The sequence below is a fragment of the Mobula hypostoma genome, chromosome 23 (genome assembly GCF_963921235.1).
Source record: "Mobula hypostoma chromosome 23, sMobHyp1.1, whole genome shotgun sequence".
Classification (NCBI taxonomy): domain Eukaryota; kingdom Metazoa; phylum Chordata; class Chondrichthyes; order Myliobatiformes; family Myliobatidae; genus Mobula; species Mobula hypostoma.
In genome coordinates this window covers 38,252,547-38,275,904 of record NC_086119.1, presented here as the reverse complement: position 1 = coordinate 38,275,904, position 23,358 = coordinate 38,252,547, and the positions used below count along the sequence as shown (strand labels likewise).

The following is a 23,358-nucleotide window of genomic DNA, read 5'->3' as shown; positions in this document are numbered from 1 at the left end:
CTCAGTTTCCTTCCTATCCACAGGTTCCCAACTTGCTTCCGAGCGCTGGTCATCACTGTGGATGGACAGAGATTCCTCAATATCACTATCGTCCGATTCTCTCAGGCACGTCTGCAAATAAGACAAAATATTTATCTGACAGTACTACACTATTAGCAATGAAACAGTAAAAACAGTTCAAATATTAACACTGCCAGGCTGTAAATTGTACTGTTCATAAAAGAGACTTCAAACCTCTGCCATTATAATGTGATTCTATGGCTACACATGCTGCTAAATATGCATCATTTTCACTATTATTGCACCCATATTTTTGAGGATTAAGATATCAAGATTTACTACAGCATTTTTTCCCCACTTTCCTTGGTCAATATCAATTGATATGCACTTCAAACTCTGGACAGGATTTCTACTGTTGTGATCATTGCTAAGGAAGGAATGAAAGAATCAGTAAAGGCAGGGTCCAACCTTTAGGGACTAGAAAAACCTCATTGTCATAGAACACGGATTTCTCAAGGCACTGACAGGGAAATAAAATCACTTTAAAGAGCCCAGTATTGGTTGCAAAGTGGAGTACCAATGTGGCAAGAAAAATACCCTTTCACTTGGGGAAATTAAATTGTTGACTGTGACATGGCAGTTAGATACCAGAACATTTGGATGGACCATCAGAAATAGCAATGAGGCATTGTGGACTTTAGTGGCTAGCAAAAGAGTGGAGTCACTCATCTGGTCAGTGAGTCAGAGACACACAGCACAGGCACAGGCTTTATGGACTACCATGGCCATGCTAGCAGCAGTTGGAAGGCTATTTTGGCAACACCAAGAAATGGGATTTCAGATTGAAAGACAGGCTTCTGGAGCTGAATATATGCTCATTCTCTATGATATTGCTCATTTACGTAAAATCAGAATGAAACTTCTTGGTCTATCAATAGTTACCAAATTGCAACCAATTGCCATTATAGGTGGTCTCAGCAAATGTAAATTTGGGTAGAGAGAAGAAACAAACCAATCATGGCCACACACTTAATTAGCACTCTGATAATGGTGGAAGAATATGGCACAAATGCATCCTCTGACTGTGGCATTGTCTCCTCAGCTGAAATCTTTGAATTCTGATAGTCACCCTCCACCAAATCCTTTGACAACGCACCACCTCTGGAATCTATTCTTTCCTTTCCCCTCAACCTTTCAGCGTGATGCCTTTTCCAACCTCCCACTTCCAGTGTACTGCCTCTTTCCTCCCCCTTCGCATGCTGGCTGCTTTTCCCCCCTTCCTGTGTTCCACGACTTGCCTTTATTTTTCGTATCTATACTGAAGAAAGCCAGCTATCCATTCACCTTTTGCCTGTTCCATCTGTCCAAAATGGTTGAAAAACTTACTCCATTTAAACAGGGAGAAAACCAAAGCTGCTATTTCCTTCCTCTCCAACACATGTAAAGCTTATCACTAACTGCATTTTCTGTCCAATCACCATATTAGATTGAAACATACCATTGACAACTGCAACTGATTCAATTGTGAGTTGAGCATCCACTTTAGCTTTTCTATCATCAAGACTACTTAATGCAACAGCATCTACCACTAGACCTATATCAATGTATTTGGTGCGGATTCCTTGATCCCCATTGCCCACAGCTTCCACCACTGTCCTTGAATTTTAACAAAACCAAAATTCTACCTGTGTTCTCATATTACACGATTTTCTACTCACCAATTCAAATTATTATTTTGTATTACGGTCACCTAAAACTTGATTTACTACTTAAAATTCCCATTCTCGGTTAACTTACTGCACATTGGTAGATTGCTATGTATATTATTCTGTACTTTATTGATCCTGAGCGGGAAATTCTTTTGTTACAGCAGCACCATTAAAAACACATTCAGCGGTGTTTCAGACTTAAACTAATAATAAAGTATTTATTATTAAAGCCTCTCACTTTGTGGATTCCAACTCTTTGCTTCTAAACTTGACATTTTGTCTTTGTTTCTTTGCATCAGCATCCTGGCTCTTGAACCACTTTGTCCCAAACTGAAAATTTCCTACCTAAACTCTTCCCTTTCAAGACAAATAAGTTTCAGTAAAATGCTGAAGTGCTTTTTTTTTCTTAAAAAAAAAGGTAAAGTTGGCTTAAATGTACAATCTTAAATTAGTAAAATTACCCTGGCCACAACAGTGTACAGCATTTCAGTTTGGATTGAAGTTAGATTTTAGCAGGGAAACTGAACACATTTGCCCAGTCAAATACACATTTGCTCATTTCCTAATTGATTTTGCATCAAGGATCAAGTATGGCTGAGTAGCATTTCTTTGGTTCAGTTTGAAAATAACAAGATGAAGTACAGGTCAAATACTTAAGTAAGCAGGCCAAGCTAAAACAAGTGCAGAACTGAGACAGACTTTCAGATGAGGCATTAAAATGGAGACCCATCTACAATATGTAAAAGACACCACAGTACTTTTTGATATTGATGAAAAGAGACTTCAGGTATTCTAGGCAACATCAACCAACATCTTCTTACAGTTCCAGGCTACATTACATGCAAAATTTCCTGCCTTACTTCCTTACAAAAGTGAGTGCACTAAAATCTGGAACTCAAGTTCCTTGTTCAAGTACTCTGCCCAGAATCACTTACAAAGTCATCCCCATAATCAATGTCAATCTCCGCAGGAGAGTTACAATACTGTTGACTGTCCAATCTCATTTGAAGTTCGTGAACCTGTCGGCGAAGCAACTCAACCTCCTGCTTGTAAGTTGCCTCAATCTGCCGCAACCTCTGTTGAACTGCATCCACAGGAAATGGCAATCCATCATCATCGATGTAGCTCGGACACGTCTCCAAAGCAGTCGTAGCAGTATGCCGAACCTGTTGAAGCTGCCTCCAATGTGATGAGTGAGTGAGAAAACCACAGATCTTTACATTTGATCCTAACGAATAAAGGCTAGAATGGATTTGGTGGGATTGTCGGAGATTTTTAAATGCTCCTACTTGTTCATCCTTAAGCAGGTATTGTCCATTCACTGCAGAACCCACCTTCAGCTGCTTATTATTTAGTCTTTTATAATGACAGCCATTTAGTCTGGCTCTCCTGTAGTTTGCGTCACCACTGTAGGCTGATTTTACTAAGCCCTGCACACTATCCCAATTTGAGCTTAGCAATGAAAGGTCACTGAAATGACTTTGACAAATTGGCTTCCTAATAGTTCGCACACTCTCTGATCCTATTCGGCCAACCCTGGACTGTTCTGCTTCACTTTGCAGTCTATTTACAAGCATATTGTTTTTTCCAAAACTCGTGTCCTTGGGGAGGGATAAACCTTCTGGCTTTATCCTCTCCTCAGTTACTGTCTCTGTGGAGCTGTTCATTGTTGAAATGTTTTTCTTGACGTTAAATATGTCTCCCATAGAATGGAAATGGGGTTGGAAAGCAGAAGGGCTGCCATTATATTCTAGTGACTGGTCAGTGCTTAAGGGGATGGTCTTTGTAGTTGAGCTTGGTACACATTGTTCACACTGGCCTTGTCGATTCTCACGAATCTTATGTTGTTTTACATTCTGCTCGGTAACTCCAAGTGCTTTATCCTCCATCTCACTGTTTGCTATTGCAATAGGGTGAAGATTATTTGAAGGCTTCTCTTGTAGAGAGTCTTTGGGATAGTTAAATGATTTGAGGTTGCTATCGTGAGCTGTTTTTTCAAGTTGTTTTCTGTTATCTGCCGATTCCTCCTCTTCAGCATTGACAGGTAGGTTATTAACTAGACTTTCTTCTTTAACCTCCTGTGCAGTTTCTTTTGGATCCATCAGATGATCTGGTTTAAGTTCGGAGGCAGATGCTCCATCAGGTTCAGGAGTTACTTCAGGCACATCAGGTACAACTAATACGGGTGGGTTTCTAGGTTCTGGAAAATCGCGTCCTTCCTGACAATGCTGGTTTATATTAGGGTCACTGGATGTTCTTGCAAGCGGAGCTCCACTGTCACAAGCCAAGGGAAGATTGTCCACTGAGCGTGCCTTTGGTAATCTAATTAAAAAAAAAAGAATTCTGATTATTTTGAGAAACAGAGGAATTTAAACAATGAATTAAAACACTAGTTAGAAGTGTAATGCATAATTTTTGTTCCATCTGCCATGTTTCTTGATTCCAATGCTCCTTGGGTTGGAACAAATCAAGGAGGCTGCTGGGTCAGAGAACAGACCAGAATCATTTCCAGATGGTACTGCTGGATATCAAAAAGCTTAACTTTTCTGGGAGCTCAGAGCACTGCGAGGAAATAGAGGTTAGCTAGGAAGAAGTGATCACAGACTGAGCAGAACTGAAATTTAGCAAGGCATCTTCAGATTCAAGCTTCAGTTTGTTAAGGGAACTTAAGACTGAGCAGCCTGTTGCAATGGAAACCTCTTTTTTAGTACAAGCATAGTTTGCCCAAATAACCCCTTGTCATAAATTTCCAAAATTCTTTTACACTAGGACAACTGTAAAATCTGCATATTGCATTGTACACAATAGAATATGGTACCCAAATAGAAGAGCTTAAATATTAAAGAGAAGTGAAATCAGGAACAGCAATGCCTTGCAAATTCAATCTAGAAAATTAAAACAACATTGAAGTAATTTGGAAATCAATATTATAATTAGCAGTTTATCCAGCAGCTCAAATTTTCTTTTTGATATTTATCAAGTATCAACCAAAATTCTATCTGCTGTAGAATATCAAATCAAAACACTTTTTAAAAAAATTTCTTCCATCTGCAGTACCGTACTTTTCTACTATTTAATCTATTCATTGATAATACTTTGTCAGTAAATCACATAAATAATCTGAAATGTTAATTTTCTTTTTCCTGGCGGGTCTGCTTTAGATTTTGCCTTGGGGTCTTGGGGCGGGGGGTGGTGGGAGGGGCTTCACGTTTTAGTTTTTTTCTCTTTGGGCTATATACATTATTGAAGTACTGGTTGCGTCCTTTTTCCCGGTATCTTTTGTATGTTCTGTTTCCTCTCCGGGTTCGTGGGTCGAGCCTATCGTCAATCCCCCTCGATGTGGGTTGACTTTAGGATTTATGGAGTCTATTATTAATTTTGTCTCCTGGAATACTAACGGTCTTAATCATCCTATTAAAAGGAAAAAAGTTTTTAAAGTGTTCCGGAGACTTAAAGCACAAATTTTATTTTCACAAGAGACCCATGTACGGAGGGGGGACAGACTACGTTTTTTTAAATTCTGGAAGGGGCAACAATTTCGTTCGAACTCCAATGCTAAGATTCGAGGCGTCTCTATTTTTATAGATTCCTCAGTTACTTTTATACAACAGGATATCATCTCTGATCCGAATGGTAGATTTTTATTGGTTAGTGGTTTACTATTTAATAAAAAAGTAGTTTTGGTTAATGTTTATGCTCCTAATATGGATTGTCCAGAATTTTATAAATCATTGTTTAATCAGTTTCCGAATTTGAACGAGTTTTCATTGATCTGGGGCGGAGATCTTAATACCTGTTTGTCTCCAGCTTTGGACCGTTCGGCTCCTTTACGGACCTTACCTAATAAATCTGCAACTTTGATTAACTTTTTCCTTTCTGATTCTGGGTCGACGGACATTTGGCGTTTTCTGCATCCTCAGGAAAAAGATTTTTCCTTCTTTTCACATGTTCATCATTCCTATTCAAGAATTGATTATTTTTTTTATTGATTCTCGTCTTATTCCTTCAGTGATTAAATGTGATTATGATTCTATAACCATTTCGGATCATGCTCCACTTAAGCTTTCTATTAAAATTATGGCCAATATACAAAATAATAGACAATGGCGTTTTAATTCGCTGTTGCTTCAGGATTCGGACTTTGTTAACTTTATGAATGAACAGATTGAGCTTTTTTTTTACAATTAATCATACAGAGGATATCTCGGTTAACACTCTTTGGGACACTTTTAAAGCCTATATTCGTGGTCAGATTATTTCGTATTCTGCTGCTTTGAGGAAGAAACAGAAGCAGGAGGAGATGGCAATTGTGGACAAGATTAAAGAAATTGATAAGAAGTATGTTATGGCTCCTTCTGAGGAGTTATACAAACAAAGAACTGAACTTCAAATGGAACACAGTTTATTAATATCGTCCTCGATTGTAAACCAATTAAAGAAAACAAGAAGTGAATTTTATGTTCACAGTGACAAAATTGGCAAGCTGCTGGCTAATCAATTGAAATCTAATTATGTTAAATCTCAAATCAATCAGATTTATGACCAAAATGATCGATTGATACTGGATCATGTGGGGATTAATCAAACCTTTTGTGATTTTTATTCTTCTTTATATCAATCAGAGTCTCCTCGAGATTCTAAATATATGAATGATTTTTTAGATAAGTTAGACTTCCCTAAGATTTCACAGGATATGTCTGCTATATTAGATACTTCCATTACTATGGATGAGATTAAGAATGTTATTTTTTCTATGAATCTGGGGAAAGCTCCTGGCCCGGATGGGTTTACCGTTGAATTTTATAAATGTTTTGCTTCTTTATTGATCCCTTGGCTCTGTAGGGTCTTTGAGGCTTCTCTGAAACTTGGTAAACTTCCTGAATCTTTTAATAGAGCGTCAATTTCTTTAATACTAAAGAAGGATAAAGACCCTGCTCAATGTGCATCTTATAGACCAATATCTTTATTAAATGTTGATTCTAAAGTTTTTTCTAAGTTATTAGCAAATAGACTAGAAAAAGTACTTCCTTCTATTATTTCGGAAGACCAAACGGGTTTTATTAAAGGTCGTTACTCTTTTTATAATATTCGTACATTGTTAAATATTGTTTATACTCCCTCACAAAATGTTCCTGAGTGTGTTATTTCTTTAGACGCCGAGAAAGCTTTTGATAGAGTAGAATGGCCCTATTTATTTAAGGTGCTTGAAATGTTTAATTTTAGCTTGAAATTTATATCCTGGATTAAACTGTTATATCATTCCCCTGTAGCCTCGGTCCGTACTAACTCTTTAAACTCACCTTTTTTTCCTCTCTTTCGAGGTACTCGACAAGGCTGTCCTCTTAGTCCCCTATTATTTGATATTGCATTAGAACCTCTTGCAATTGCTATTCGAGAATCTTCAAATATTACTGGGATAACTCGGGGATTAAAGTCCCATAAAGTATCACTCTATGCTGATGATTTACTGTTATATATTTCTAATCCTGAGAAATCCATTCCTGCTGTTTTAGAGTTATTAGCACAATTTGTTTTTTTTTCAGGTTATAAATTAAATCTTAGTAAGAGTGAACTCTTTCCGATTAATAAACATCTTCCCTTATATTATAAATTTCCATTTAAATTGATTGATAATTATTTTTCTTATCTTGGGATTAAAATTACTTGTAAATATAAAGATTTATTTAAGATTAACTTTTTACCATTAATAGACCATATTACTCAACTTTCATCTAAATGGTTTCCCTTATATTTAACTTTGATTGGTCGTATTAATGCAGTTAAGATGTTTTTTTTGCCAAAATTTTTATATGTGTTTCAGGCATTACCAATTTTTGTTCCAAAATCTTTCTTTGATAAAGTTGACTCTAAAATTTCTTCATTTATTTGGCAGAATAAGAATCCGAGACTGGGTAAAATACACTTACAGAAAGCTAAGAGAGATGGAGGTTTAGCATTACCTAACTTTAGATTCTATTATTGGGCTATTAATATTCGACATATGAAATTTTGGTTACTTGATCAGGATATACTATCTATTCCTGAATGGGTAGCATTGGAACTACAATCTGTTCAGGGTTATACACTTGGCTCTATTTTAGGCTCCTCTCTCCCTTTTGATTCGAAACGCCTTAAGCAGGTTTCTAACCCGATAGTTAAATATGCTTTGCGCATTTGGTTTCAATTCAGAAAATTTTTTGATCTTAATCAATTCGGGTTAGCGATTCCTATTTTAGGTAACATATTTTTTCCTCCCTCCTTTACGGATCGCGCTTTTCAAACTTGGAAGACTAAGGGTATTTTACGGTTTTTGGATTTATTTTTAGATGGTTCCCTTATGTCTTTTGAACAATTATCTAATAAATATAACTTATCAAGAATACATTTTTTTAGATATTTACAAGTTAGAAATTTCCTAAGTACTATACTTTCTTCCTTTCCAATGCTTCCTCCTACATATATTTTAGATTCGATAATTAACCTCAATCCATGTCAGAAAGGTGCATCGGCTATGATTTATAATATTATTATGAAACTTAGGAAAGCTCCATTTGATAAGATTAGGGTAGATTGGGAACAGGAATTGGGGCTCACCATTTCTGTGGATGATTGGGGGCAGATTTTACAATTAGTTAATACTTCCTCTATTTGTGCTAAACATTCCCTAATTCAATTTAAAGTGGTTCATAGAGCACATATGTCCAAAGATAAGTTAGCGCGTTTTTACTCGCATATTAATCCTTTTTGTGATAGATGTTCGGGGCAGATAGCCTCTTTAACTCATATGTTTTGGTATTGTCCTACTTTGGAAACTTTTTGGAGAGATATTTTTAATATTATTTCTAAGGTATTAAATATAGATTCTCTCCTCACCCTATTACTGCTATCTTTGGACTTCCTAAAATTTCTAGTAATCTTTCCCCTTCAGCCCGTAGAATGATCGCATTTCTTACTTTAATGGCGAAAAGGTGTATTTTACAACATTGGAAAGAGCTTAATGCTCCAACTACCTTTTTTTGGTTCTCTCAGACGATTTTATGTTTGAATCTGGAGAAAATTAGAAGCAACCTTTATGATTCTTCATTTAAATTTGAACAGATTTGGGGACCTTTTATTCGATACTTTCATTTAATGTAATACATACCCTTATTGTTTTTTTTCACTGTTTTTAAAGGAGGTCGGGATTGAGGACGTGATTTTAAGTTTAACTTTGTTTGGTTTCAAGTTAGCCCATTGCTTTGCTTTTAGTTAGTTGCACGGTGGGTTTTTTTTTGGGGGGTTTTTTTTTCTTTTTTTTTCCATTGATATATATATATAAAATTTAGTATACTATTATGTTATCTTGGTTTTTTATGTTTAAATTACATTGTTTGTAGTATTTTTTTTTGGTATTGATACCTTCTGGAATTCTATTATATTTTAACATTGTATTAATGTTTATATGGTTTACCTTTTTGTATACTTATTCAATAAAAAGATTTAAAAGAAAGAATTTTCTTTTTCCATATACACTGGTTCATCTGGCAATATGTCCAGCAGTTTGGTTGTAATGTACATTATATAATCAGTAATATTTTGATTTTTGTTGACATGCACCCAAAAAGCTAATTTTCTAGCAAATTGTTTTCAAGATTTTTTTCCTCTTCCTCTTATATTTAATTAACAATGAAGGACCATCTGATTAAAGCAAATGTTCTTTTGCTCTCTGTATTACAATTAAGTTCTTCACGCATTCAACAGCTGTCATCAACCATTTGGTTTAATTTGAATAATTTTACATAAATTATTCCTATATTTCATTAGAAGATAGAGGAAGAGTGTCAAGTAGAAAGAACTATATAAAAAAAACTTAAATGTTACTTTAAGTATAATAGAAGGAAGAGAATAATGAATGTCAACTTAAGGTACCCATGGGCAGAAACAGAAAAAAGGAAGAGACTTTTTTTAAAAAATCTTCTGTCAATACAAATGAAAAGAAATAGCAGATATAATAGGAAAATAAAACTCAAGTGATAGCAAAGGAATTTAAAGCAATTACAAAGGCCATGCTGACAAATTATAAATGACTGAAACCCATTTTGCACCGTAGTACGTGTGTGTGTATACATACATGTTGAATGACACTACAGATTCAATAAAAGTCTTCAAAAAGCAGTTGAATAAATAACGAAAGAAATAATTGCTGAAATACAGAAGGAAAAGCTAGGAGACCATCTGAACAATTCTACAAAACAGACAGTAAACACAAAGGGTCTTTTGGTCTTCATAAATTCTGTCCTATGATTCTCCAAAAAAAAAAATCCATGCATGTTTTGTGTCTTTATCATAACTGTTATGCCAGATAAATTATGTGTGGTCACTAGAAGCAGCAGGAATACCTGTCCAGCGATTTTCCAGCTCGCTCCTCTGCCACTCCACTTCGAGACAGGCAGAGCTCAGTACTGTCAATGGGTGTGCACGGAGAGGAAATAGGCAGATAAACAGCTGTCCACAAGTGAAGTGCCCGAACATGACATACTGGGTGTAAAACCTACCAAGAAAGAAAAATTACAAGCATATTTTACATTACTGATTAAACTGTATCACCATTTCTCATACATAATTACCACAGCATAATTGTATAAAAAGCAATCAGAGTAACATGAACAATCATTATAGATATAACTGCTTATCTGCTTTATGTCGAAATGACTCTACAGAGTGCGTATTTGGTGAAGTAGAATTGCACGTTGCTCACCGTTTCACTGCTGGGGATATACAGGTAGTTCTGGAAGTTTTTGTTGCCAGTTCGTAATAAGGACCAAACGGAGCAGGTACGTTTATAGATGTTGCGTGCCTCTCGCTCTCTGCTGTTATTACAGAGGAATGTTCCATACAGACACGAATATGTATGTTGAACCAGCTTCACCTTTGGGAAATAAGAGAGTGGGCTCAGACACAATTATTTGGCTCCAATATTATAAAATCACTGACTGAGAATAACGAAAAGCAAATCTGAAGGGTCAAGAACCAACAGCAGGATATCACCAAAGTTAAAATGTAAAAATAATATAATAACACATTGCTAAGCATGGTATTTAAAATAAGGTATCTAAGATTTTTATTATTTTAGGAACTGTATAATTAGGAAATAATGGAAGGAATGTACCGAATGGCAGAAAGAAGGGGAAGTTCGAAGAGTTGACCACAGCAAAATCATAGACAGGACATAACTGCATTGGTGAAAGAGATGAATGTTTTGTGGAGAGGAAGTGATTGCCAATCAAACAAATATTTCTGTTCAGAAACATGAAAAAATGCTTCAAGGAGCCTTAGTCACATGAGAGGTGTATCTTAGAACTCTATAGACAATGAAACAGGAAAATGATGCATCCAAAAACATTACAAGATTATTTTTTGTACAATGAATTCTTGCCAATTACAGAACCAATTCCAGCTAATTATACACAAGGCACTTTATCATTTGTAGATTCTGAATGTTACAGATATTAAGAACCCTTACTAGGAATGCATCGTTGAATTCAAAGAGACATGGAAACTGTTTCAAAAGCTGATGAACACAGTCCAACCACTGCAGAAATACTGGACACTGTTCACTCAGGTCATCCAGATTTTCAGAGTGACCACAACGATCACCAAACTTATGACCAAAATCCAGCCATTCAGTTTCCACCAGAACCTGAAATCCCTGTAAAAGTAATATAACAATGAATATCTTACAGTATTAACATAACAGAATACAATGTCAATTTTCTACAAAATAGAATTCTCATCAGCACCAGAATGAATTATTAGCACCACCTGAAATGATAATTTATACTACTTGCAATGGTGGTTTTTCAACTAAAATCTTTTAAATTTCAAGTATTCGTGACTCGTCATATCAAAAATTTTAAATCAGCAAGATTTATATTCTACTGCCCTTCTTGGATTCAGCATGAATAAACACAGAAAACTGAAAGAAATTAACAAGAACTGAAAGAAATTAACAAGAACTTAAATCACCAGGGAATGCTTCAAATGTACAAAAGGCAAATTATTTATTTTACATTACTTAATTTTATTAAACAATAAATACATTTATCAAGGTAGAGTTCTACCATGACACACCAAACTACTGATGTTAGTTTAAGATTTGCCAGGAGAATGGTCATAGGAATGCAATCTAATTAGAAAACAGTGGCAATGTCTTTCCTCTTATTTCTTTTCAATTCTAATGAAAGATCAACAGCCTGAAACATTAACTCTGCTTCACTCTCCACAGGTTTCTAGCATCCTTAAGTGTAGGATGCTTCTGTTCTGCTTCTGACGTGGGCTTAAATCCAATCCACAAAGAGGATGATAGTCTCTTCTTTGCTAACTGCAAATCCTTTGTGAAAGGTTTGAACAACTCTAAACCTAAGGAGGCACAGACTTAAATAAACACAAAATTGCTCAAGGCCACAGTTACTTCATATATAGTACAAAGTATTATATAATGACTGTCATAGTGCTACTTTAAGATACTTGATGCAGACACTAGGTATTCAGGACAAATTTTAAAGGGAGAGAAACTTGATGCAACTCCACTGTTGGACTATATCAATTTTGCATTTTAGCCCACTTCCAGTTTATGTGCAAATGCAAAGCTTAGTATTTATTAACTTCTAAACAAAGCAACTCTCGGTGTAATATACACTAGAGTTTAACAAGGAATAAACTATCAAAAACAGTCTCATTAAATCATAAGCAACAAGATAAATGGTACATTAGCCTTTATTCAAGAGTTGAAGTGCAAAAGTGAAGCAGCCAACACAATTACATAGGATTTAGGTGAGGCCACAAATGTGTGTACACTTTTACCTCATCTCAGTAAGGATATACTTACATTCAAGGCACTGAAGAAAATTTAACAGATTGATTTGTAGGAGAAAGAAAACTAGGTTCAAATGAGCATATATTCTCTGGATAATTAAGGAATGAGGCAATCTCATTGAGACATGCTCCAAGTACTGAGAGTCTTCACAATGTGACTTAAACCAATTGATAACACTTCAACTAGGTTTCAAGGAAAATGCCCTTTAAATCAGGCCAAGTTCAAGATGGTGCCAGTGTGCATCGGTGGCTCTGTATGCTGCACAAAACTGTACTTTGAACTTTGAAGATTGCTGTGGTCTAAATTACTTTCCTAGGTTCTAATCATCACCGACTTTCATATCTGCTTCTGGGTCTGCAGTTACTTTTCAGAATAGGGTGGTCCTGGTTTGATATCAGCTAAGAAATTTTATACTAACCAAGTTCAGAAATTGTAAGAACCTACCATTCACATGCAAGTGCGAAAATCAGCCTCCCAGTTTTTATTCAATCATTAAATTATGAAAACAAAGAATAGCTGACCCACCTGACTCCTTAAACCTGATGAGCAACACCACCAATATTCTCAATGTTTTCTTTTCTAAACTCAAAATTCATCAAGCTTCTTCAATCTTAGTCTTGAGTATAATCAAGAACTGAAAATTCACAGCATACTTGGGTAGAAAACGCGATCTAAGTTGAATTCCTGCTTTCAGGATAATGCCACTTAGTTCCAAGCAAGAACATGTATAGTGGTGGTGCAAGCTATTCAATCCTCCCATTCACTGCTGATAGTTTACCTCAAGTATTAACACTATCCTTCCATTCACTTAATATGCAAAATTGTCAATCTTTGAATATACTCAGACTGCTTCACCAGTGTTCTTTTTGGTCAATTACTTCTGGGTAGAGGAATTTATGCTCATTTCTGTTCTGAATGGCATACCCTTCATTTTCACATTTAGACACTCCAGCCAAAGAAAACATCATCCCTGTTGAACTTATCAAGCACATACGAATTCTACAATTCAGTGATATTATCCCTCATTTTCTAAGCACAAGAGAATATAAACCCAGTTGACTTAACCCAAATCTGCTAATACAAGAATCACTAGTCAACTTTCACCATAATTCTTCAACACAAAATAATCTGCAGATGCTGGGGTCAAAGCAACACTCACAACACGCTGGAGGAACTCAGCAGGTCGGACAGCATCCGTGGAAACGATGAGTTGACGTTTCGGGCCGGAACCCTACGTCAGGACTGAAGAGGGAAGGGGCAGAGGCCCTATAAAGAAGGTGGGGGGAGGGTGGGAAGGAGAAGGCTGGTAGGTTCCAGGTGAAAAACCAGTAAGGGGAAAGATAAAGGGGTGGGGGAGGGGAAGCAGGGAGGTGATAGGCAGGAAAGGTGAAGGAGGAACTGGGGAAAACACAATGGGTAGTAGGAGGCGGAACCATGAGGGAGGTGATAAGCAGCTGGGGGAGGGGACACAGTGAAACAGGGATAGAGGAAGTGGGGGGGGGGGGGGGGAATTACCAGAAGTTGGAGAATTCTATGTTCATACCAAGGGGTTGGAGACTACCTGGACAGTATATGAGGTGTTGCTCCTCCAACCTGAGTTTAGCTTCATCACGGCAGTAGAGGAGGCCATGTATGGACATATCTGAATGGAAATGGGAAGCAGAATTGAAGTGGGTAGCTACTGGGAAATCCTGTCTGTTGTGGCGGATGGAGCAGAGGTGCTTGATGAAGCGGTCCCCCTATTTGCGTCGGGTTTCACCAATGTAGAGGCGGCCACACGGGGAGCACCGGATGCAATAGATGACCCCAACAGACTCACAAGTGAAGTGTTGCCTCACTATAATACTTCAATTGCATGTATAACTTTACCAATTGGGCAGCTAGATCTGTACATAACATTCCAAGTATATTCTTGCTTGCCACAATAATAGTAGCATTTTTGTTCCTCAGATTCCTCTGAACAACACCAATTGTACTTTTAAAAACAATTACCCCACCTTTCTAATTTTTTCACTCAAGTGGATGACCACATTTCTTGCCATCTGCAATATCCTTGTTAATTCAATTAACTTGCTTACTCTTAGCTAAAGCCTCCTTGCGTCCTTCTCAAAGCCCACACTGCCACCAAGCTTTGCATCATCAAAAAACTTGGATATATCACATGGTCACTTCAGCGAAAACAGTTTCATAATTACGAGCAGCTTTAGTCTCTGTTCCACCTCACTAGACAGAGCCTCTCAATCCAAAAATGTTTTCTTGACCAAAACAATTTCCCTTTCATTTACCAAGTCACATTGCGGTTTTTCCAAGTATTCAGTTATCTTTCAACAACATTCTTGTGATAAGGCAGAAAGGTTATTTTTTGTGTCTCCCTCCATGTTTTATGCTGTTTTCAAAACCTCTGGAATGTTCACAATCCAAAGAATTTTAGTAGTTCATTTCCAATTACTTGTACATCCACATTTTTTGAGGATCCGGGTATGTAGGCCATCAAGTCCAGGGAATGTGTTACCTCTTTGTCTTTTCCCACAGTCCATACAGTATTAATAATTTTAAGTTATTTGCCCCTTGGTTCCTTACTAAAGACAAACATTTTTCATTTCAGCTACTTAGCAAGAGATTTTACTTTGTATGCAATCCACTCAACTGTCATATTCTGAAAAGGGACCCAAATATATTTTACCCTCATTCATTGTTCCTATTGAATGTAAATACGTCTCTAAAGGCCAGTCAGTGAACATTCTACCCAAATGAGGTAGATCGTTTCAAACTGGTTACCTGAAAATTATAGCAACAGTATGTAATAAATCATCAATAGACTGTCTTGGGTAAAATACAGTATTTAATCGTACCTCAATTGTCCTATAATAAGGATCCAATAGGATCTTGGCCAGTGCCACTATTTGCGGAGTGCGATCCCAGCCATCAGAACAGTGGACCAGGACAGGTCTCCCTTCTCTATCCACCATATTTGTCACCAGCACAGCAGCTTTCAACATGACAGATAAATGTTGTAACCATTTGGTACTCTCCAACGCTGAAAGCCAACTATCAAATAAACATGGGGAACAGAAACTATTAAGTGCAAAATAAGGTTGTAAATATAACATATTAATCAAAGAATATCCACTCCACTGAATTTGGTATGTTCACTTAATAATAATTTAAATTTGTTTACTAGTTAAAACCAAGTACAAATTGTTGCATCCATTGCAAACTCAAGGGATGAGTCTTTCTACTTCACACACTACAAGTACGATAGGCATATGCAACAGGTGCACCTGCATGAAATACTGCTCATTTTCATTACATCTCTGCTTCTAGTTATCAGTTCCCTCTACAAAAGCACAATCCCTCATTTTTAAAGTCTGTCTTACTTGTCCAGAAAAAAAATTGACCCAATTTCTTGCAAACTATCTTACTATGTCCAATCTTTCCTCCACTATTATTTCTTAATTTTTTGCCCATTTTTCCAACATTGTTGAATCATTTATTATTTTATTTTTCCACCTGAATTCTATGGCATAAATAAAAGTGGCAAATTATATTTTCTGTCACTATGACCAGAGTAAATTATTGCATCAACCGACTATTTCACAACTTGATATAAACTCACAATGGTGGACTTCTACCTTCCTGGTCGCAGCAAGTGCAATGCCAACAATCACTTTTATATGCATTCCAGACTATTACTGCAAGGATGCTCCAAATTTATAGATGACCTCTTCTCCTGGCAACCTTATGTTCAGTTTTGAGGCCAGCTTATATGCAGCTGTTACCTCTCCACCACCAGAACTGATTGTTCCCTTGCCTACTTGTTCAATACAAGTCACTGATGAACTTTCATTTCCTCTTATTAAACATTAAGACCAATAAGATCACAAACTACAGAAATGTATCACCACTTTCCATCCCCCATTCCAGTCAATCAATCTCAATATTTACTTCTATCTGAATTGCTGGACATACATTTCACAGAATCAGTCATAAGTCAGTTTACCTACTGCTGAATTCACCGTCTATACACTCACTCCAATTCAATCATTTCAATACCCTGTTGCTAGCTTTGAATTCTATCTCCTCCATAATCAATTCATCCAAAACTCCCATAACAATTGCGATGCACCCATTGCCTAACCTCGATCTATGTGGGCTCATAATACCCTTAAAATACAAATTTACAATTCATATCAAGGTGTTTAAATTTTTTCATGGCCCATACTTAGGCAGCCACTCCTATAGTGCATAATCAACCGTACTCAATTTTAAAGCAAATCATTTGAATAATCATCTGTGAAATTCCTTGCCTTCAGCAGACGTCTTGAACTGAATTTCTACCTTAATGCAGTGTTCTCCTTTCGAAACTCCATTTGAACAACCTTTTAACCTTTCTCTATTACCCTGGCGTTTACCTTTCTGCATTTAGTTTTGAGACACTTTTTGAAAGCAATTTTTGTATCATCATGAATCTAGAAGCATAAGGCCTTTATAATGTACATGCACATACACATATTAGCATTATATGTGCTGTAAGTGATAAACATAAGAAACGTCAGGAGTGGAATTTTAACTTCAAAGCAGTTTTCAACACTCACTTTCCAGGGTCTGGCATTTGACTACACACAGCTCGGAGTGAGTGGAAGCTATTCCTGATTGAATGAATGTTTGCCATTCCCATGAACATCACTTCACAATTTGGATAATATTCTGCAAACAAAAAAATAAGGATCAGTAAATTTGAGTGAAGGAGAAAAGTGTATCCAGAATCAATCCACTGTTAATCTTCTGTAAATAATTACTAGTTATTATCAACTTGGCCATGATTTTAGCCAAGTTTTAAAACAATAGTGTAGCAGTTAGAGCATCAGCTGCTTCGACCCGAACTGCTGGACATCCATATCACAGAATTCAGGTTCAATTTCCACTGCAGTCAGTAAGAATTTGTACATTCTTCCGACGATAATATGTGTTTCCTCCAAGTGTTCCAGTTTCGTCCCACATTTCAAATATATACAGGTTAAGGTTAGTAAGTTGTGGGCATGCTGTGTTGACAACAGAAGCAAGGCATAACTTTCAGTCTGCTCCCAGCACATACTGGACTGTGTAGTCATCGACATTTCACTGCATCTTTCTATGAACATGTGACAAATATAACTAATGTTCTTCTCAAGCCAAGGACAAAACAGGCTGGAAGACAGCCAACAAAATAATTCTCTTACTTCTTTACTGATAAAAAGCAATTGTAATTAATTCTCCTGCTGTCTTTAACAGCAGCCAACTAAAAACATAATTACAGTAATTTTGCTTGATTTTTATGATTTTACCAGTTTAAACCAATTATTGGTGGACCTACTTGTTATTTTAGGTAACTTTAATGGCAAAGGTTGTTTCAACATTATTCAGATATATAAAATGTTACAACCAGATAAGCAAAAAACAAAATTAACCATCTTAAAAAGTTTTCAAATTTCACTCATATCTACATCCCCAAAATAATCATAATCTGACTAAATCAATACATTAAAAAGTAAGACATCCTAATCTGCATCCTTGTAAGGATTCATGTTCATTTCTTTTTTTTTCAATATTTTTATTAATTACTTGCATAGACGAATACAAAATACATTATGGTATTATGGAAACAGAAACAAGATTGAATTTCCCCATAACTATGTATTATAAATTAACCATAGTATTGAAAAGGTATATTTTATTCTAATCTAAAGCAAAATCAAAACCCCATAACAAAATAGAAAGAAAGAAAAACAAACAAAAAAAGCTGTTTGGTTAAAAGAAAAAAATCAGACATATAGTCATAAATTCAAACATATCATTGCTGACCAAATCGAAAATTCATGTTCATTTACTGTATAAGAAAATCTCACTACTGAAGGCATAGTGCAAAATTACTTGTTTATTTAAATTTTGTATGTTTTAATCAATCCATACATTCAGTTTATAGCAAGAAATGTAACACGTGCAATAATTTTTCACAAGACATGGGTTTGATCCTCTGCTTCAGATTTCCTGCCGCTGCCTGTAAGGAGTTAGTTATGTTCTCCCACTGACTACGTGGGATTTCCTTAGAACTCCAGTTTCCTCCCACTGTCCAAAGACTTACTGGTTGGAAGGTTAATTGGTCATTGCAAACTGTCCTGTGATTAGGCTAGGATTAAATCGGGGGATTGCTGGGCGGCGTGGCTCAAAGGGCCAGAAGGACTGTATCCCAATAAATTAAATAAAGAACTCATAGCATACACAAAAAAAAATCCCAAGAAGCCACTGGATGTTTTGTCTCCTCCATCTTCCTTTCTGCATCATTTACAATGTGACATGCTGGGAAAACATAATAGTCAATGTCAAGACTACTCTGTCATAGGTACTATCATTTTTAAGAACAGACTTCTGAGAACAAACATATTTACCGCAGGGAATACTATTTATAAACCACTTTTTCCAAACTTTATATGCTGGAACAAGCCACTTTTGAGTGACTGAAAGACTAAGTCACTTACACAAAAAGCCATCTCATGAGTGGTAGTTTGAACCTTAACTATTGTCTATTGCCATTTGAGGATTTGATTGAACACATCTACAGAATCTGTAATCCAGAACCAAAAATGTACACAAGACTTATTATGCTTAAATCTTTGTCTCTCTGTGGAGGCATGTGAACGAAATGATAGGAACGTTTCTCCATGTATTGAGACACACATGCAATAGCGTTCTCTAGTAGCCTTTCCAGGGTTATATCCTGACATCATGACTATTTACTATTACAACACAAGATTACAGTGGGCTTCTTGGCCCACTGGAGTCTATGCCATCTCCCTAGCAGATCATTTACCATAACATTTCCACTCTCCTTATTTCCCTGAAACTCTGGAACCTATACTCACAAGCCCATCAACTAAGAGATGTGGGAGGAAACCAGAGCATTCAGCAGAACATGATAAAATCTGGATCGTTGCAGTGGTAAAGCAACAGAACTCATTACTGCACCGATGCTGCCTACGGTATTAACCCTATTGTGAGTATAGTACTCTTTGAATATCTATTGCCCAAGGCAATGTATTCAAGTTACTTCAGCCACAGGATTTATTTTGCTTCTGATTCAGAAAGGCATTCTTCACTCTGCAATGCATACCTTCACACTCACAGCCTCCACCCTTCGCGCGGTTGGCTACAGCTGCAGTGTATGACCTTGCATCCAAAATAAGCAACTTCTGAGGAGTTCCTCCACTCTCTGCCACAGATCCTGTAATGGATGAATCTAGGACAAAAGATCATTACATTTTAATTTTTAGCCACTGACACAGTTTGATCTTCAACCCATTGTCACAGATACACTAGGCAATAAGGGGATGGGGATTAAAAAGGAAGATCCTGGAGTTCATTTTCTTATTGTCAAGTCCACTGATTTTTCAGATCACATTAAGCTAGATGCATCTGAATATCATTCCTTTCCTGGAACAAAACTTAACTCAGCAATATTCAAGACCATTGACCTGAATTGGTCTTTCATGAGTGAATGACATTGTCATCTGATACACCAAATGGTTAACCTCGCTTGTCTATTTCTGTGTTTGCATTTTACAAATTCTTATTTAAAAATTGTAATTCCTCTGAACATATCAACAACACTTTATCCAAACCCCCCAACCTCAAATATTCTTATTGATCAAGCTCCAAAAAAACAGTTCTCCAAGGCCAGCTGTTAAACTTTTTAAAATAAAGTGAATGCGAATGGCTGTGCTTTTGCGGGAAGTGCATGCAATAGGTATACCAGCAGGCGCAAGACTAAGCCTGACTGGAATGCTTACATGGTTAAATTTAGCTTTCTTGGCTCATTTGTCGGAATAGAGTTATGCAATAAGCTGGAGGGCATCCATGCTTTATTCTAGCATGAATTAACAGCCGTATAACAGGACGTAGCAGAACAATTAAATTATCTTAATTAAAACCTGCTTTCCATTAAGCACAAGAGTGCTTTCTGGTCTGCTTCTCACCAAATTCTGCATCAGATAGATCAGTTCCCTCGTTCTTGCCCTTTCCATTTATCTTTGTTCCTCGATCCAAATTGCAGGCTTTCGCAATAGATGTCACCAGATATTCATCATTAGCGTTTCTCCAACCCCACCAACTAATTTCTGGCTGACTGCAGCGTGAAATCACAGCACCATTCCGCATGTGTCTAGAAGAGATACAACAATCATCCTAACAAAGTAACCACAAAGTTTCAAGTATCTCAGTACTTTTGCATTCCCAACATTTAAGATAATTGAGTTCAAATATCACGTATACACTTATGTCGAGAATTAAATGGGCCCTCAAATGATGGGCATGACATTATCGTATTATGAAAAAATCCAAATCAGAATATACCCTCCTAATGTTGCTGAATGCAAGGAAATCTAAAGCCAGAATTTAGAAACTGGGTTCTCAGCCTGAAAAGATATAGTATTTCAGTTTGTACATCCTTTAAGAGACTGTTTTCACACTGTTACTAGTAGATGATGCTCCATATTTTGTTAGCTTTATCCTTGGATGAAGGAATAAAAAGACTTAGTTACTAAATTAGTTGATGGATACATCGGATGGAAAGTGTGTTGTGCAAGGGACATACAGTAGAGGCTGCAGAGAGCTAAGGAATGGAAAATGAACGAGCAAAGTTTTGGAAAATGTGAAATTGCCCATTTTAGCAAGAACGAGAGAAAAGAAACATTATGCAAATGCCAACAGAAGGCAGAACTCCAAGATGTTGAGAACCAGGAACTCCAGGGTCAAGTGGGGAGTTATATGAAGATGTTTGCCTAAGGTTTGCATTCAGTACCAACAGCTATGCAAGTTAGAATGCAGGTTTTCAAAGTAACCGGAAAAGCTTGCATACTGCTACTGTTGTTGCTGGGAAAATTGGTTGGCAAGGCTTCAGTTATTTAGCGTAGGTTATCAGGGTAAGTTACCAGGATAGGTTGAAGACGTCACATTTGATTCACTGGAGTTAAGGAGGAAGAAATGACTTGATTGAGGCATACAAAAGACATGAAGGGGCTTGACAGAATGGATTTGAAGGATTTTTCTTGTGAAAGAATCTAGAATTGGGAGGTTGAGATAAAGTTACTTGTTAAAAATTCATCTAAGACCGATGAGGTTAATTTTTTTTCCCCTCTTACTGGGTCAAGAACAGTCTTCCCCAAAGGCTGATAAAAGCAGAGTCTTGGAAATATTTTTAAGGCACAGGTATATTCTTAATAAGCAAGATGGTGAAAACATACTGTAGGCACGAAGGATGCATCATATATGAGGCTGTAATTAAATCAGATATAATCTTGCATGATTGCAGAGCAGATTCAAGGTTTGATAAACTGACTCTGATTCTTAATTTATATTCATAATGTTATCTCCTCTGAAACTGTCCCCTGCAGACTTCCATGAGCAAAAATACATTTGGGCAATGTTCTGATTCAGAGGATAGAACACCAATAGTCTGCCTGAAAACGCTGCCCTTACGCCAGCAAAGCCCACCTGAATGCAAGTAGTATGATGCTCACTGGTTTCCTCCAAGATCAAGTGGATAACCCTTAAACATATGAACTTCGTTGAAAAGGAAAAAAATTTAGGACCACATGAAAGGTAATGTGATGTGTGAGAGAATGGATGATACGCAGTAGTGCATGTTAGGCAACTAATTGGAAGTGGTGACTGGTGAATGTGCATATGTGCTATACGTACTTACTGGGGAAAAATATTAGACAGCTTATGCTCAATATTCTTCATTTTGTCCAGTTCTTTACTTCATAATGCATTTCAAATAAAATTATATTTTGCCACCTTTTAATGTATAACGCTACAATAAAAGTTAAAGGTCATATTGTTTTCAAGTCCATCTTTAATATTGGCAAGTAATGATCAGTGGCTGGATTTGAAGTTCAAATTATGAGGATATCTATTAAATACATTAATATAATGAAAATATTTGTGTAGGGTAACAAAAGCAGCACTGGGAGGATTACCAGTCTCCACCTACAATGCGATTTTGATTTGAAGGTTACAAAAACAATCAGCACTGTAGACTTGTTCTGGTTTTAAGATTTTCATCAGCGACAATCTTGGCAAGCTCAATGAATTTGAGTCACTTTATCATTAATTTTTTAAAAATCTTTAACAAAATGTAATGCCGTGCTTTTCCTTAAATTTTTGCAACCAATCTGCTGAATATTCACAATTCCCTTCAATTTTCAGTTCATCATGATCAGCATACCATTAAGTGGCATATATTCACTCTAATACGGAGATACTTTCAATACATGATCGAGTTCTTCATTTTTTGCTTCATGCAGTTTTTTCTATTTTTGATTAACTTCTGTTCATTACATATGGAACATCACTTCTCAGAACTGCCTATGCTGCACAGAGACCTGCATGTTGCCTGGGAAACTTTCAGCATCTTGTGGGATTTTCCATTACTAACATCATGTCAGAACTCAAAAAAAAAAAATTGTATTTCTGAGATTTTTGGACTTGGGATTTTCAGGTAAGGGATAGTCAACCTGTACAAGTTATTGAATCCCCAACCCCTAGATGCATCGATTTACAGTCTTCTTCAGAAAGCATGTATTCTGACAGAATTATTTTTAAAACTTACATATTGAGCTGACCTAATTATCCTGAGTTTACATTTGTCTCCCTATCAGCTGCTTCAAGTACAGCTACAGTAAAACAGGACAGTTATTAATCTGCTTGCAGGATTTTACTATCCACAAGTTGGCTGCCACATGGAAGGTTTGCTGGTTT

The 23,358-nt window shown here is 36.6% G+C and overlaps 1 protein-coding gene across 7 annotated transcripts in view; it reads right to left on the bottom strand.

Annotated features, from left to right (window-relative positions):
• mtmr4 (myotubularin related protein 4) overlaps positions 1-23,358 on the bottom strand; it is a 128,281-nt gene that overhangs the window by 11,011 nt on the left and 93,912 nt on the right. For all 7 annotated transcript variants that reach the window (XM_063031119.1, XM_063031120.1, XM_063031122.1 and 4 more), the window contains 9 exons: positions 20,574-20,758; positions 19,712-19,837; positions 17,160-17,271; positions 15,417-15,612; positions 11,212-11,397; positions 10,447-10,617; positions 10,088-10,239; positions 2,645-4,031; positions 1-111 (listed from right to left, as the gene is read on the bottom strand). In XM_063031119.1, the coding sequence (XP_062887189.1) occupies positions 1-111; positions 2,645-4,031; positions 10,088-10,239; positions 10,447-10,617; positions 11,212-11,397; positions 15,417-15,612; positions 17,160-17,271; positions 19,712-19,837; positions 20,574-20,758 (2,626 nt within the window). The remainder of the gene's footprint in view (positions 112-2,644; positions 4,032-10,087; positions 10,240-10,446; positions 10,618-11,211; positions 11,398-15,416; positions 15,613-17,159; positions 17,272-19,711; positions 19,838-20,573; positions 20,759-23,358) is intronic.